General features: G+C 78.7%; 1 protein-coding gene across 1 annotated transcript; it reads right to left on the minus strand.

Annotated features, from left to right (window-relative positions):
- Positions 1 to 3,462: 3,462 nt before the first annotated feature.
- LOC138065144 (epithelial membrane protein 3-like) lies at positions 3,463 to 10,187 on the minus strand. The gene is made up of 5 exons (XM_068929328.1): positions 9,969 to 10,187; positions 8,327 to 8,596; positions 6,281 to 6,383; positions 4,868 to 5,078; positions 3,463 to 3,702 (listed from the first exon to the last, which is right to left on the minus strand). The coding sequence occupies exons 1-5, from the start codon at positions 10,065 to 10,067 to the stop codon at positions 3,534 to 3,536; spliced, it is 852 nt and encodes a 283-aa protein (XP_068785429.1). The 5' UTR covers positions 10,068 to 10,187; the 3' UTR covers positions 3,463 to 3,533.
- Between the last annotated feature and the right edge of the window lie 626 nt (positions 10,188 to 10,813).

The following is a 10,813-nucleotide window of genomic DNA, read 5'->3' on the forward strand; positions in this document are numbered from 1 at the left end:
CCCCTGAGGGCCCCGGCGTCCGGGACCCCCCCCTGCTGCACCGCCCCTGAGGGCCCCGGCGTCCGGGACCCCCCCTGCTGCACCCGCCCCTGAGGGCCCCGGCGTCCGGGACCCCCCCCGCTGCACCGCCCCCTGAGGGCCCCGGCGTCCGGGACCCCCCACTGCACCGCCCCTGAGGGGCCCCGCGTCCGGGACCCCCCCGCTGCACCGCCCCTGAGGGCCCCGGCGTCCGGGACCCCCCCCCGCTGCACCGCCCCTGAGGGCCCCGGCGTCCGGGACCCCCGCTGCACCGCCCCTGAGGGGCCCCCGGCGTCCGGGACCCCCGCTGCACCGCCCCCCGAGGGCCCGGCGTCCGGGACCCCCGCTGCACCGCCCCCCGAGGGCCCCGGCGTCCGGACCCCCCCGCTGCACCGTCCCCTGAGGGCCCGGCGTCCGGGACCCCCCCGCTGCACCGCCCCCTGAGGGCCCCGGCGTCCGGGACACCCCCGCTGCACCGGCCTGAGGGCCCCGGCGTCCGGGACCCCCCCGCTGCACCGCCCCCTGAGGGCCCCGGCGTCCGGGACCCCCCCGCTGCACCGCCCCCTGAGGGCCCCGGCGTCCGGGACCCCCCCCTGCTGCACCGCCCCTGAGGGCCCCGGCGTCCGGGACCCCCCCCTGCTGCACCGCCCCTGAGGGCCCCGGCGTCCGGGACCCCCCGCTGCACCGCCCCCTGGGGCCCCGGCGTCCGGGACCCCCCCGCTGCACCGCCCCCTGAGGGGCCCCGGCGTCCGGGACCCCCCCCCGCTGCACCGCCCCTGAGGGCCCCGGCGTCCGGGACCCCCCCTGCTGCACCGTCCCTGAGGGCCCCCGGCGTCCGGGACCCCCCCGCTGCACCGCCCCTGAGGGCCTGGCGTCCGGGACCCCCGCTGCACCGCCCCCGAGGGCCCCGGCGTCCGGGACCCCCCCGCTGCACCGTCCCCTGAGGGCCCCGGCGTCCGGGACCCCCCCTGCTGCACCGCCCCCTGAGGGCCCCGGCGTCCGGGACCCCCCCGCTGCACCGCCCCTGAGGGCCCCGGCGTCCGGGACCCCCCGCTGCAACCGCCCTGAGGGCCCCGGCGTCCGGGACCCCCCCCGCTGCACCGCCCCTGAGGGCCCCGGCGTCCGGGACCCCCGCTGCACCGCCCCTGAGGGCCCCGGCGTCCGGGACCCCCCGCTGCACCGCCCCTGAGGGCCCCGGCGTCCGGGACCCCCGCTGCACCGCCCCTGAGGGCCCCGGCGTCCGGGACCCCCCCTGCTGCACCGTCCCTGAGGGCCCCGGCGTCCGGGACCCCCGCTGCACCGCCCCCCCTGAGGGGCCCCGGCGTCCGGGACCCCCCGCTGCACCGTCCCCTGAGGGCCCCGCGTCCGGGACCCCCCCCCGCTGCACCGCCGCCCCGAGGGCCCCGGCGTCCGGGACCTCCTGCTGCCCCCCGACGGGCCCTGGCGTCCGGGACCCCCCCCGCTGCCCCCTGAGGGGCCCTGGCGTCCGGGACCCCCACCCCCCCCACCTGTGGGCCCCGGCGTCCGGGCCCGGGCAGCCATAATAAATCGATTCTGCGCCGCCCCGCGCTACCCACGATGCTTCGCTCCCTGCCGCGCCGCACACGCCACCGTCACGCCAGCGTCACGCCACGGACACGGGCTTTATTCTGCGCGTCGCTGCGGCGCTGGGAAAAGGGGACGAAAGAGCTGGTGACGTCACGGCCGGGGTGACACCAACGCGCCGGTGACGTCACGGCCGGGGGTGACACCAGTGGGGCGGTGACGTCACGGCCAGGGGTGACACCAGTGGGGCAGTGACATCATGGTTGGGTGTGACACCAACGCACCGGTGACGTCACGGTGGGGTGTGACACCAGTGGGGCGGTGACATCACAGTCGGGGGTGACACCAACGCGCCGGTGACGTCACGGTTGGGTGTGACACCAGTGGGGCGGTGACATCACAGTCGGGGGTGACACCAACGCGCCGGTGACGTCACGGTCGGGTGTGACACCAGTGGGGCGGTGACCATCACAGTCGGGGGTGACACCAGCACGCCGGTGACATCACGGCCGGGGGTGACACCAGTGGGGCAGTGACATCACAGTCGGGGGTGACACCAACGCGCCGGTGACATCACGGCCGGGGGTGACACCAGTGGGGCGGTGACGTCACAGTCGGGGGTGACACCAACGCGCCGGTGACGTCACGGCCGGGGGTGACACCAGTGGGGCGGTGACGTCACGGCCGGGGGTGACACCAACGCGCTGGTGACATCACGGCCGGGTGTGACACCAGTGGGGCAGTGACATCACAGTCGGGGGTGACACCAACGCGCTGGTGACATCACGGCCGGGTGTGACACCAGTGGGGCGGTGACGTCACAGTCGGGGGTGACACCAACGCGCCGGTGACGTCACGGCCGGGTGTGACACCAGTGGGGCGGTGACGTCACGGCCGGGGGTGACACCAGCGCAGCGGGGTCGTCACGGCGCCAGCACGGCCCCTGCCACAGTCAGGCGTGACACCGGCGTGACGAAGCCGTGTCGGCGTGCGCCTGGCGTGTCGGCGGCATGTTGGCACGCAGCTGGCGTGTGCTCACGTTGGTGCACAGCTGGCGTGTTGGTGGCATGTTGGCGTGCAGCTGGCATGTTGGCAGCATGTTGGCGTGCAGCTGGCGTGTCAGTGGCATGTCGGTGTGCGCCTGGCGTGCCACAGGCGTGTCCATGTGCACCTGGCATGTTGGCAGCGTGTTGGCGTGCAGCTGGCGTGTCCTCACGTTGGTGCACAGCTGGCATGTTGGCGGCATGTTGGTGCACAGCTGGTGTGTCGGCGGCATGTTGGCGTGCCCCTGGCATGTTGTCACGTCAATGTGCACCTGGTGTGTCGGTGGCGTGTTGGCAGCGTGTTGGTGCACAGCTGGCGTGTTGGCAGCGTGTTGGTGCACAGCTGGCGTGTTGGTGGCATGTTGGCGTGCCGCTGGTGTGTTGGTGGCATGTTGGCACGCACCTGGCATGTTGTCACGTCGATGTGCACCTGGCGTGTTGGTGGTATGTTGGCAGCATGTTGGTGCACAGCTGGCGTGTCCTCACGTTGGTGCACAGCTGGCGTGTCGGCGGCATGTTGGCGTGCCGCTGGTGTGTCGGCGGCATGTTGGTACGCAGCAGGCGTGTCGGCGGCATGTTGGCACGCAGCAGGCGTGTCGGCGGCATGTTGGCGTGCCGCTGGCGTGTTGGCAGCATGTTGGCGTGCAGCTGGCGTGTCGGCGGCATGTTGGCGTGCCGCTGGCGTGTTGGCAGCATGTTGGCACGCAGCAGGCGTGTCGGCGGCATGTTGGCGTGCGCCTGGCGTGCCACAGGCGTGTCCATGTGCAGCTGGCGTGCTGTCAGCATACCACAGGCGTGTCAGCATGTCACAGGCGTGTCGCTGGCGTGTCACTGGCATGTCGCTGGCGTGTCGGTGTGTCGCTGGCGTGTCGGTGGTGTGTCGGCGTGTCGCTGGCGTGTGGGCGGCGTGTGGGCGGCGCGCCGGGGTCACTCGCGCTTGCGCAGGCGCAGGTAGGCGGCGCCGCTGGCCAGGGCGAGGGGCGCCGCCAGCCAGGCCAGGGCGAAGCAGTGGCCGAAGCGGCCGCCGGGCGGGCGGCTGCCGTGCAGCCCGGGGCCCTGCAGGGCGTAGAGCAGCGCCGCCCCGCCGCCCCCGCCCCTGCGCCCCCGTCAGCGGGCCCCGGCGTCCGGGAGCCCCCCCGCGTCCCCCCCCGCACCGCATCCCCCCCCCCTCCGCCGCCCCTGCGCGCCCGTCAGCGGGCCCAGGCGTCCGGGAGCCCCCCGCGTCCCCCCCCGCCGCGACCCCCCCGCCGCCCCCGCCCCTGCGCGCCCGTCAGCGGGCCCCGGCGTCCGGGAGCCCCTGCGTCCCCCCCGCCGCGTCCCCCCCCCCTCCGCCGCCCCTGCGCGCCCGTCAGCGGGCCCAGGCGTCCGGGAGCCCCCCGCGTCCCCCCCCGCCGCGTCCCCCCACGCCGCCCCCGCCCCTGCGCGCCCGTCAGCGGGCCCCGGCGTCCGGGAGCCCCTGCGTCCCCCCCCCGCCGCGTCCCCCCCCCCTCCGCCGCCCCTGCGCCCCCGTCAGTGGGCCCCGGCGTCCGGGAGCCCCCCCGCGTCCCCCCCGCCGCGACCCCCCCCGCCGCCCCCGCCCCTGCGCGCCCGTCAGCGGGCCCCGGCGTCCGGGAGCCCCTGCGTCCCCCCCCGCCGCGTCCCCCCCCCTCCGCCGCCCCGCCCCTGCGCGCCCGTCAGCGGGCCCAGGCGTCCGGGAGCCCCCGCGTCCCCCCCCCGCCGCGTCCCCCCCCCTCCGCCGCCCCTGCGCGCCCGTCAGCGGGCCCAGGCGTCCGGGAGCCCCCCCACCGCGACCCCCCCGCCGCCCCGCCCCTGCGCGCCCGTCAGCGGGCCCCGGCCTCCGGGCCCCCCCGCGCCCTGCATTCTCCCCCCCCCACGTCCCGCGTGGGGCCCAGGCGTCCGGGTGGGCCCAGGTGTCCAGCCCCCCCCCCCCGCCCCCCAGCCCGCACAGGGGCCCAGGTGTCCGGGCTCCCCCCCCGCCCCCCCAAGGGGCCCAGGCGTCCGGGCGGCGGGCGCACTCACCGGCCAGCAGCTGGGCCCCCCCCGGGGCGCAGAACGCCCCCCCGCCCCCGAGGGGCCCAGGCGTCCGGGCGCACTCACCGGCCAGCAGCGGGCCCCCCCCGGGGCGCAGAACGCCCCCCCGCCCCCCGAGGGGCCCAGGCGTCCGGGCGCACTCACCGGCCAGCAGCTGGGCCCCCCCCGGGGCGCAGAACGCCCCCCGCCCCCCGAGGGGCCCAGGCGTCCGGGCGCACTCACCGGCCAGCAGCTGGGCCCCCCCCGGGGCGCAGAACGCCCCCCCGCCCCCCGAGGGGCCCAGGCGTCCGGGCGCACTCACCGGCCAGCAGCTGGGCCCCCCCGGGGCGCAGAACGCCCCCCCGCGGGGCCCCGCGTGCAGCTGCCACAGGAAGAGGGCGAAGGCGGCGCTCGACAGCAGCAGGGCCCCCACCATGAGGGTCTGCACGGCCCGCAGCCACGCTGGGGGGGGCGACGTCAGCCGGGGGGGGGCGCCGGGGGGCTGGGGGGCTGTAGGGGGGGGCTGGGGGGGGTCGGGGGGGCCTGGGGGTGGGGGGCTGTAGGGGGGGCTGGGGGGCTGCAGGTGGGGAGCCGTGGGGCTGGGGGTGCTGGGGGGGGTCTGGGGGGTTCCAGGGGGGTCTGGGGGGTCCGGGGGGCTGTGGGGGGGGGCTGTGGGGGGTCTGGGAGTGCTGGGGGGGCTGGGGGTGCCGGGGGGCCGCGGGGGGGGGGGCTGGGGGGATCCGGGGGACCATGGGTGGGTGCCGGGGGGGGTCTGGGGGTGCTGGGGGGTCTGGGGGTGCCAGGGGGCCGCAGGGGGGGCCGCAGGGGGGCTGGGGGGGTGTGGGGGTGCCGGGGGGTCGCGGGGGGTCTGGGGGGGTGTGGGGCTCCGGGGGGTCACAAGGGGGGCCGGGGGGGGTGTGGGGGTGCCAGGGGGTCGCGGGGGGGTCTGGGGGGGTGTGGGGGTCCGGGGGGTCACCGGGGGGTCGTGGGGAGGGTCTGGGGGGCCGGGGGGCCGCGGGGGGGCCAGGGGGGTTCTGGGGGTGCCGGGGGGTCTGGGGGGTCACCGGGGGGTCGCGGGGGGGTCTGGGGGGGTGTGGGGGTCCGGGGGGTCACCGGGGGGTCGTGGGGAGGGTCTGGGGGGCCGGGGGGCCGCGGGGGGCCGGGGGGGGTGTGGGGGTGCCGGGGGGTCGCGGGGGGGTCTGGGGGGGTCTGGGGGTCCGGGGGGGCACCGGGGGGTCGTGGGGAGCGTCTGGGGGGTGTGGGGGTCCGGGGGGTCTGGGGGGCCGGGGGGCCGCAGGGGGGCCGGGGGGGTCTGGGGGTGCCGGGGGGTCGCGGGGGGGTCTGGGGGGGTGTGGGGGGTCCGGGGGGTCACCGGGGGGTCGTGGGGAGGATCTGGGGGGGTGTGGGGGTCCGGGGGGTCTGGGGGTGCCGGGGGGTCGCGGGGGGTCTGGGGGGTGTGGGGGTCCGGGGGGTCACCGGGGGGTCGTGGGGAGGGTCTGGGGGGGGTGTGGGGGTCCGGGGGCCGCAGGGGGGCTGGGGGGGGTCTGGGGGTGCCGGGGGGTCGCGGGGGGGTCTGGGGGGGTGTGGGGGTCCGGGGGGTCACCGGGGGGTCGTGGGGAGGGTCTGGGGGCCGGGGGGCCGGGGGGGGCCGGGGGGGCGCTCACGGCTGTCGGCGACGCTGGCGCAGGCCCAGGCCCCGGTGCCGTTGGGGCGGACGCAGTCGAACCACAGGTTGACGGACTCGGCGCCCGGCAGCACCCACCAGGCCTGCGGGGGGGCCGGGGTCCGCGCCCGGACGCCTGGGCCCCCCGCCTCCCTGGGCCCCGCCCACCCGGACACCTGGGCCCCGCCTGCCCGGACGCCTGGGCCCCCCCGCCTCCCTGGGCCCGCCCCGGACGCCTGGGCCCCCCGCCTCCCTGGGCCCCGCCCACCCGGACACCTGGGCCCCGCCTGCCCGGACGCCTGGGCCCCCGCCTCCCTGGGCCCCCCCTGGACACCTGGGCCCCGCCTGCCCGGACGCCTGGGCCCCCCGCCTCCCTGGGCCCCCCACCTCCCTGGGCCCTGCCCACCCGGACACCTGGGCCCCGCCTGCCCGGACACCTGGGCCCCCCACCTCCCTGGGCCCGCCCCGGACGCCTGGGCCCCCGCCTCCCTGGGCCCCGCCTACCCGGACACCTGGGCCCCGCCTGCCCGGACACCTGGGCCCCCCACCTCCCTGGGCCCGCCCCGGACGCCTGGGCCCCCCGCCTCCCTGGGCCCTGCCCACCCGGACACCTGGGCCCCGCCTGCCCGGACGCCTGGGCCCCCCACCTCCCTGGGCCCCCCCGCCCGGACGCCTGGGCCCCCCACCTCCCTGGGCCCGCCCCGGACGCCTGGGCCCCCCGCCTCCCTGGGCCCCCCCCACCTCCCTGGGGCCCCACCCACTCGGACGCCTGGGCCCCCCACCTCCCTGGGCCCCCCCAACTCCCTGGGCCCCACCCACTCGGACGCGTGGGCCCCCCGCCTCCCTGGGCCCCCCCAACTCCCTGGGTCCCACCCACTCGGACACCTGGGCCCCGCCTCCCTGGGCCCGCCCCGGACGCCTGGGCCCCCCGCCTCCCTGGGCCCCGCCCACCCAGATACCTGGGCCCCGCCTGCCCGGACGCCTGGGCCCCCCGACTCCCTGGGCCCCCCCCACCTCCCTGGGCCCCACCCACTCGGACGCCTGGGCCCCCCACCTCCCTGGGCCCCCCCAACTCCCTGGGTCCCACCCACTCGGACACCTGGGCCCCACCTCCCTGGGCCCCACCCACTCAGACACCTGGGCCCCGCCTCCCTGGGCCCCGCCCACCCGGACGCCTGGGGCCCGCCTGCACACCTAGGTCCTGCCCGGACACCTGGGCCCCGCACTCAAACCTGCACCCGGACGCCTGGGCCCCGCACCCAAACCCCCGCCCGGACGCCTGGGTCCCACACCTGGAGCCCCGCCCGGACGCCTGGGTCCTGCCCCCAAACCTGCGCCCGGACGCCTGGGTCCCTGCGTGCTCAGGGCGCCCCGATAGGGCTCACCCGGACGCCTGGGCCCTCCTGATAGGGCTCACCCGGACGCCTGGGCCCCCCCCAACAGGGCTCACCCGGACACCTGGGCCCCCCCACGGGGCACGTCCCGGACGCCTGGGCCCCCCCCCCCAACAGGGCACGTCCCGGACGCCTGGGCCCCCCCCACAGGGAACGTCCCGGACGCCTGGGTCCCCCCACAGGGCACGTCCCAGACGCCTGGGCCCCCCCAACAGGCTCACCCGGACGCCTGGGCCCCCCCCACCAGGGCTCACCCGGACGCCTGGGCCCCCCACGGGGCACGTCCCGGACGCCTGGCCCCCCCAACAGGGAACGTCCCGGACGCCTGGGTCCCCCCACAGGGCACGTCCCAGACGCCTGGGCCCCCCCCAACAGGGCACGTCCCAGACGCCTGGGCCCCCCCCAACAGGGAACGTCCCGGACGCCTGGGCCCCCCCCACCAGGGCTCACCCGGACGCCTGAGCCCCCCTCCCCGACAGGGCTCACCCGGACGCCTGGGCCCCCCCACAGGGCACGTCCCGGACGCCTGGGTCCCCGGCACGGCTGGAGCAAGCTGGGACGGGGTTGGGGGGGGGGGAGGCAGCAGGGGGGAAGCCCGGACGCCTGGGCCCCCCCCCCCGCCCTGGAGGCGGCCCGGACGCCTGGGCCCCTACCTTGTCCAGCGTGGCGACGAAGAGGAGGACGAGGACGAGGACGTGGAGCGCCGTGACGGCGTAGAGCAGGAAGCTCATGGCTGGGGCGGGGGGCGCGCGGCCGGCGCCCGTGTCAGCCCGTGTCGGCGCGTGTCGGCGCGTGTCGGCCCGTGTCAGCCCGTGTCGGCCCGTGTCGGCGCGTGTCGGCCCGTGTCGGCCCGTGTCGGCCCGTGTCGGCCCGGCCCCCGCCCCGCTGATGGCTTCCAGATGGGCCCCGGAGCCGCGCGAAGCCTTGGGAGGGACCCAGGCGTCCGGGCCGAACCCGCGCCAACCCCGACGCCCGCCCGCGCGGGAGGGACCCAGGCGTCCGGGAGGCCTCCTCCTCCTCCCCCCCCTCCCACCCCAACCCCCACCCCGGGGTGGGGCTGGGTGGAACTGGCAGCCCCACGGCCGCAGCCAGGCTGTGGGATGGGGGGGGGGGTGCCCGGACGCCTGGGCCCCCCGAGGGGGAGTTGGGAGCACCTGGATGCCTGGGCCCCCACAGGGAGAAGGGGGGGCGCCCGGACACCTGGGCCCCTGGGGGGAGTTGGCAGTGCCCAGACACCTGGGCCCCTGGGGGAGTTGGGGGTGCCCGGACGCCTGGGCCCCCACGGGGAGAAGGGGGGGTGCCTGGACGCCTGGGCCCCCTGAGGGGTGAAGGGGGGGGCGCCCGGACGCCTGGGCCCCCCGAGGGGAGTTGGGGGTGCCCGGACGCCTGGGCCCCTGGGGGGAGTTGGGGGTGCCCGGACGCCTGGGCCCCCCGGGGGGGGGAGTTGGGGGTGCCCAGACGACTGGGCCCCTGGGGGAGTTGGGGGTGCCCGGACGCCTGGGCCCCCACGGGGAGAAGGGGGGTGCCCGGATGCCTGGGCCCCCGAGGGGGGGGAGTTGGGGGTGCCCGGACGCCTGGGCCCCTGGGGGGAGTTGGGGGTGCCAGGACGCCTGGGCCCCTGGGGGGAGTTGGGGGTGCCCGGACGCCTGGGCCCCCCGAGGGGAGAAGGGGGGGCGCCCGGACGCCTGGGCCCCTGGGGGGAGTTGGTGGCGCCCGGACGCCTGGGCCCCCCGAGGGGGAGAAGGGGGGGTGCCCGGACGCCTGGGCCCCCCGGGGGGAGTTGGTGACACCCGGACGCCTGGGCCCCCTGGGGGGAGTTGGTGGCACCTGGACGCCTGGGCCCCCCAGGGGGAGAAGGGGAGGGCACCCGGATGCCTGGGCCCCTGGGGGGAGTTGGGGGTGCCTGGACGCCTGGGCCCCCCGAGGGGGAGGAGTTGGGGGGCGCCCGGACGCCTGGGCCCTCTCCCAGGCCCCCCAGAATCTGCCCCCTCCCGCTGGCTGCTGATTGGCCAAGAGCCCGGGATCCACCAGATCCCGCATCCCATTGGCTCCTCCCTGGGGCTGCCGGGGGGGGGGGAACAGCTCTTCACCCTGATTGGCCCAAAGTTTCGAGGCCCCTCGGTGAAGGAGGCCTTTGATTGGCCGGTCGGTCTGGCACCTGGTGGGGCGTGGGGGGGGGGAGAGAGAGAGAGAGACAACCCACGCCGCTCTCTGATTGGCTGTTGCCTGGGGGGGGGATCTGCACCTGCAGCCACCACCCGCTCTCCGATTGGCCGGGACCGTGGGGATCCTCACCTCTGATTGGCTGCAGGGCTCCGGGGCCGCCGCCCGGCCTCTGATTGGCCGAGAGCTGTTGCCGGGCGGAGGCCGCCGGGGCGGGGCCCCCTCCCCCATCCCGTGGCAGGAAGTGGCCGCGGTTGCCGCGACGACGGTTGCTGTGATGACAGTTGCCGCGACGACGGTTGCCGCGACGACGGTTGCCGCCCTGCTCCCCAGCAACGGGGCCTTGCCGGGGGCGGCGGGGGGGGGGGAAGGAGGGAGGCCCTGAGCCCCCTCGACGCCCCCCAAACCCCCCAAATCCTCCCCAAAAGCCTCCCCCACCCCCCCAGGCACCACCCACTCCCTAAAATCCCCTAAACCCCCCCAAAATGCCCCCCAGGCCCCCCCTCCCTCAGTGCCCCCCAGCCCCTCCTGCCCCCCCACACCCCAAATCCCCCCGGATTCCCAATTCCCCTCGATCCCCCCCAATTCCCCCCAAATCCCCCCCAATTCCCCCCAAATCCCTGTGCCCCCCCCCTCCGCCTCACGTGACCGCCCCCTTCGCGCCTGCCCGGCGGGGGGGCGGGGCCGGCCGACGGCGCATGCGCGGCGTTTCCCGCCCAGCGGGGTCCACGTGACCCGGCAGGACCCCGCCCCCCCTTCCCGCGCCCTGCCCGGACCTGGCGGTGCCGGCTGCCATGGCAACCGCCGGGGGGGCGGGGGACACGTGTGGGGAGGTGTGGGGAGGTGTGGGGAGGTGTGGGGAGGTGTGGGGAGGTGTGGGGCGGGGGACACGTGTGGGGTCGTGTGGGGACATGTGGGGCTGGGACACAGGGGGGACGTGTGGGGCAGGGGACACGTGTGGGGAGGTGTGGGGCAGG

Source organism: Struthio camelus, unplaced genomic scaffold, assembly GCF_040807025.1.
Source record: "Struthio camelus isolate bStrCam1 unplaced genomic scaffold, bStrCam1.hap1 HAP1_SCAFFOLD_172, whole genome shotgun sequence".
NCBI lineage: Eukaryota > Metazoa > Chordata > Aves > Struthioniformes > Struthionidae > Struthio > Struthio camelus.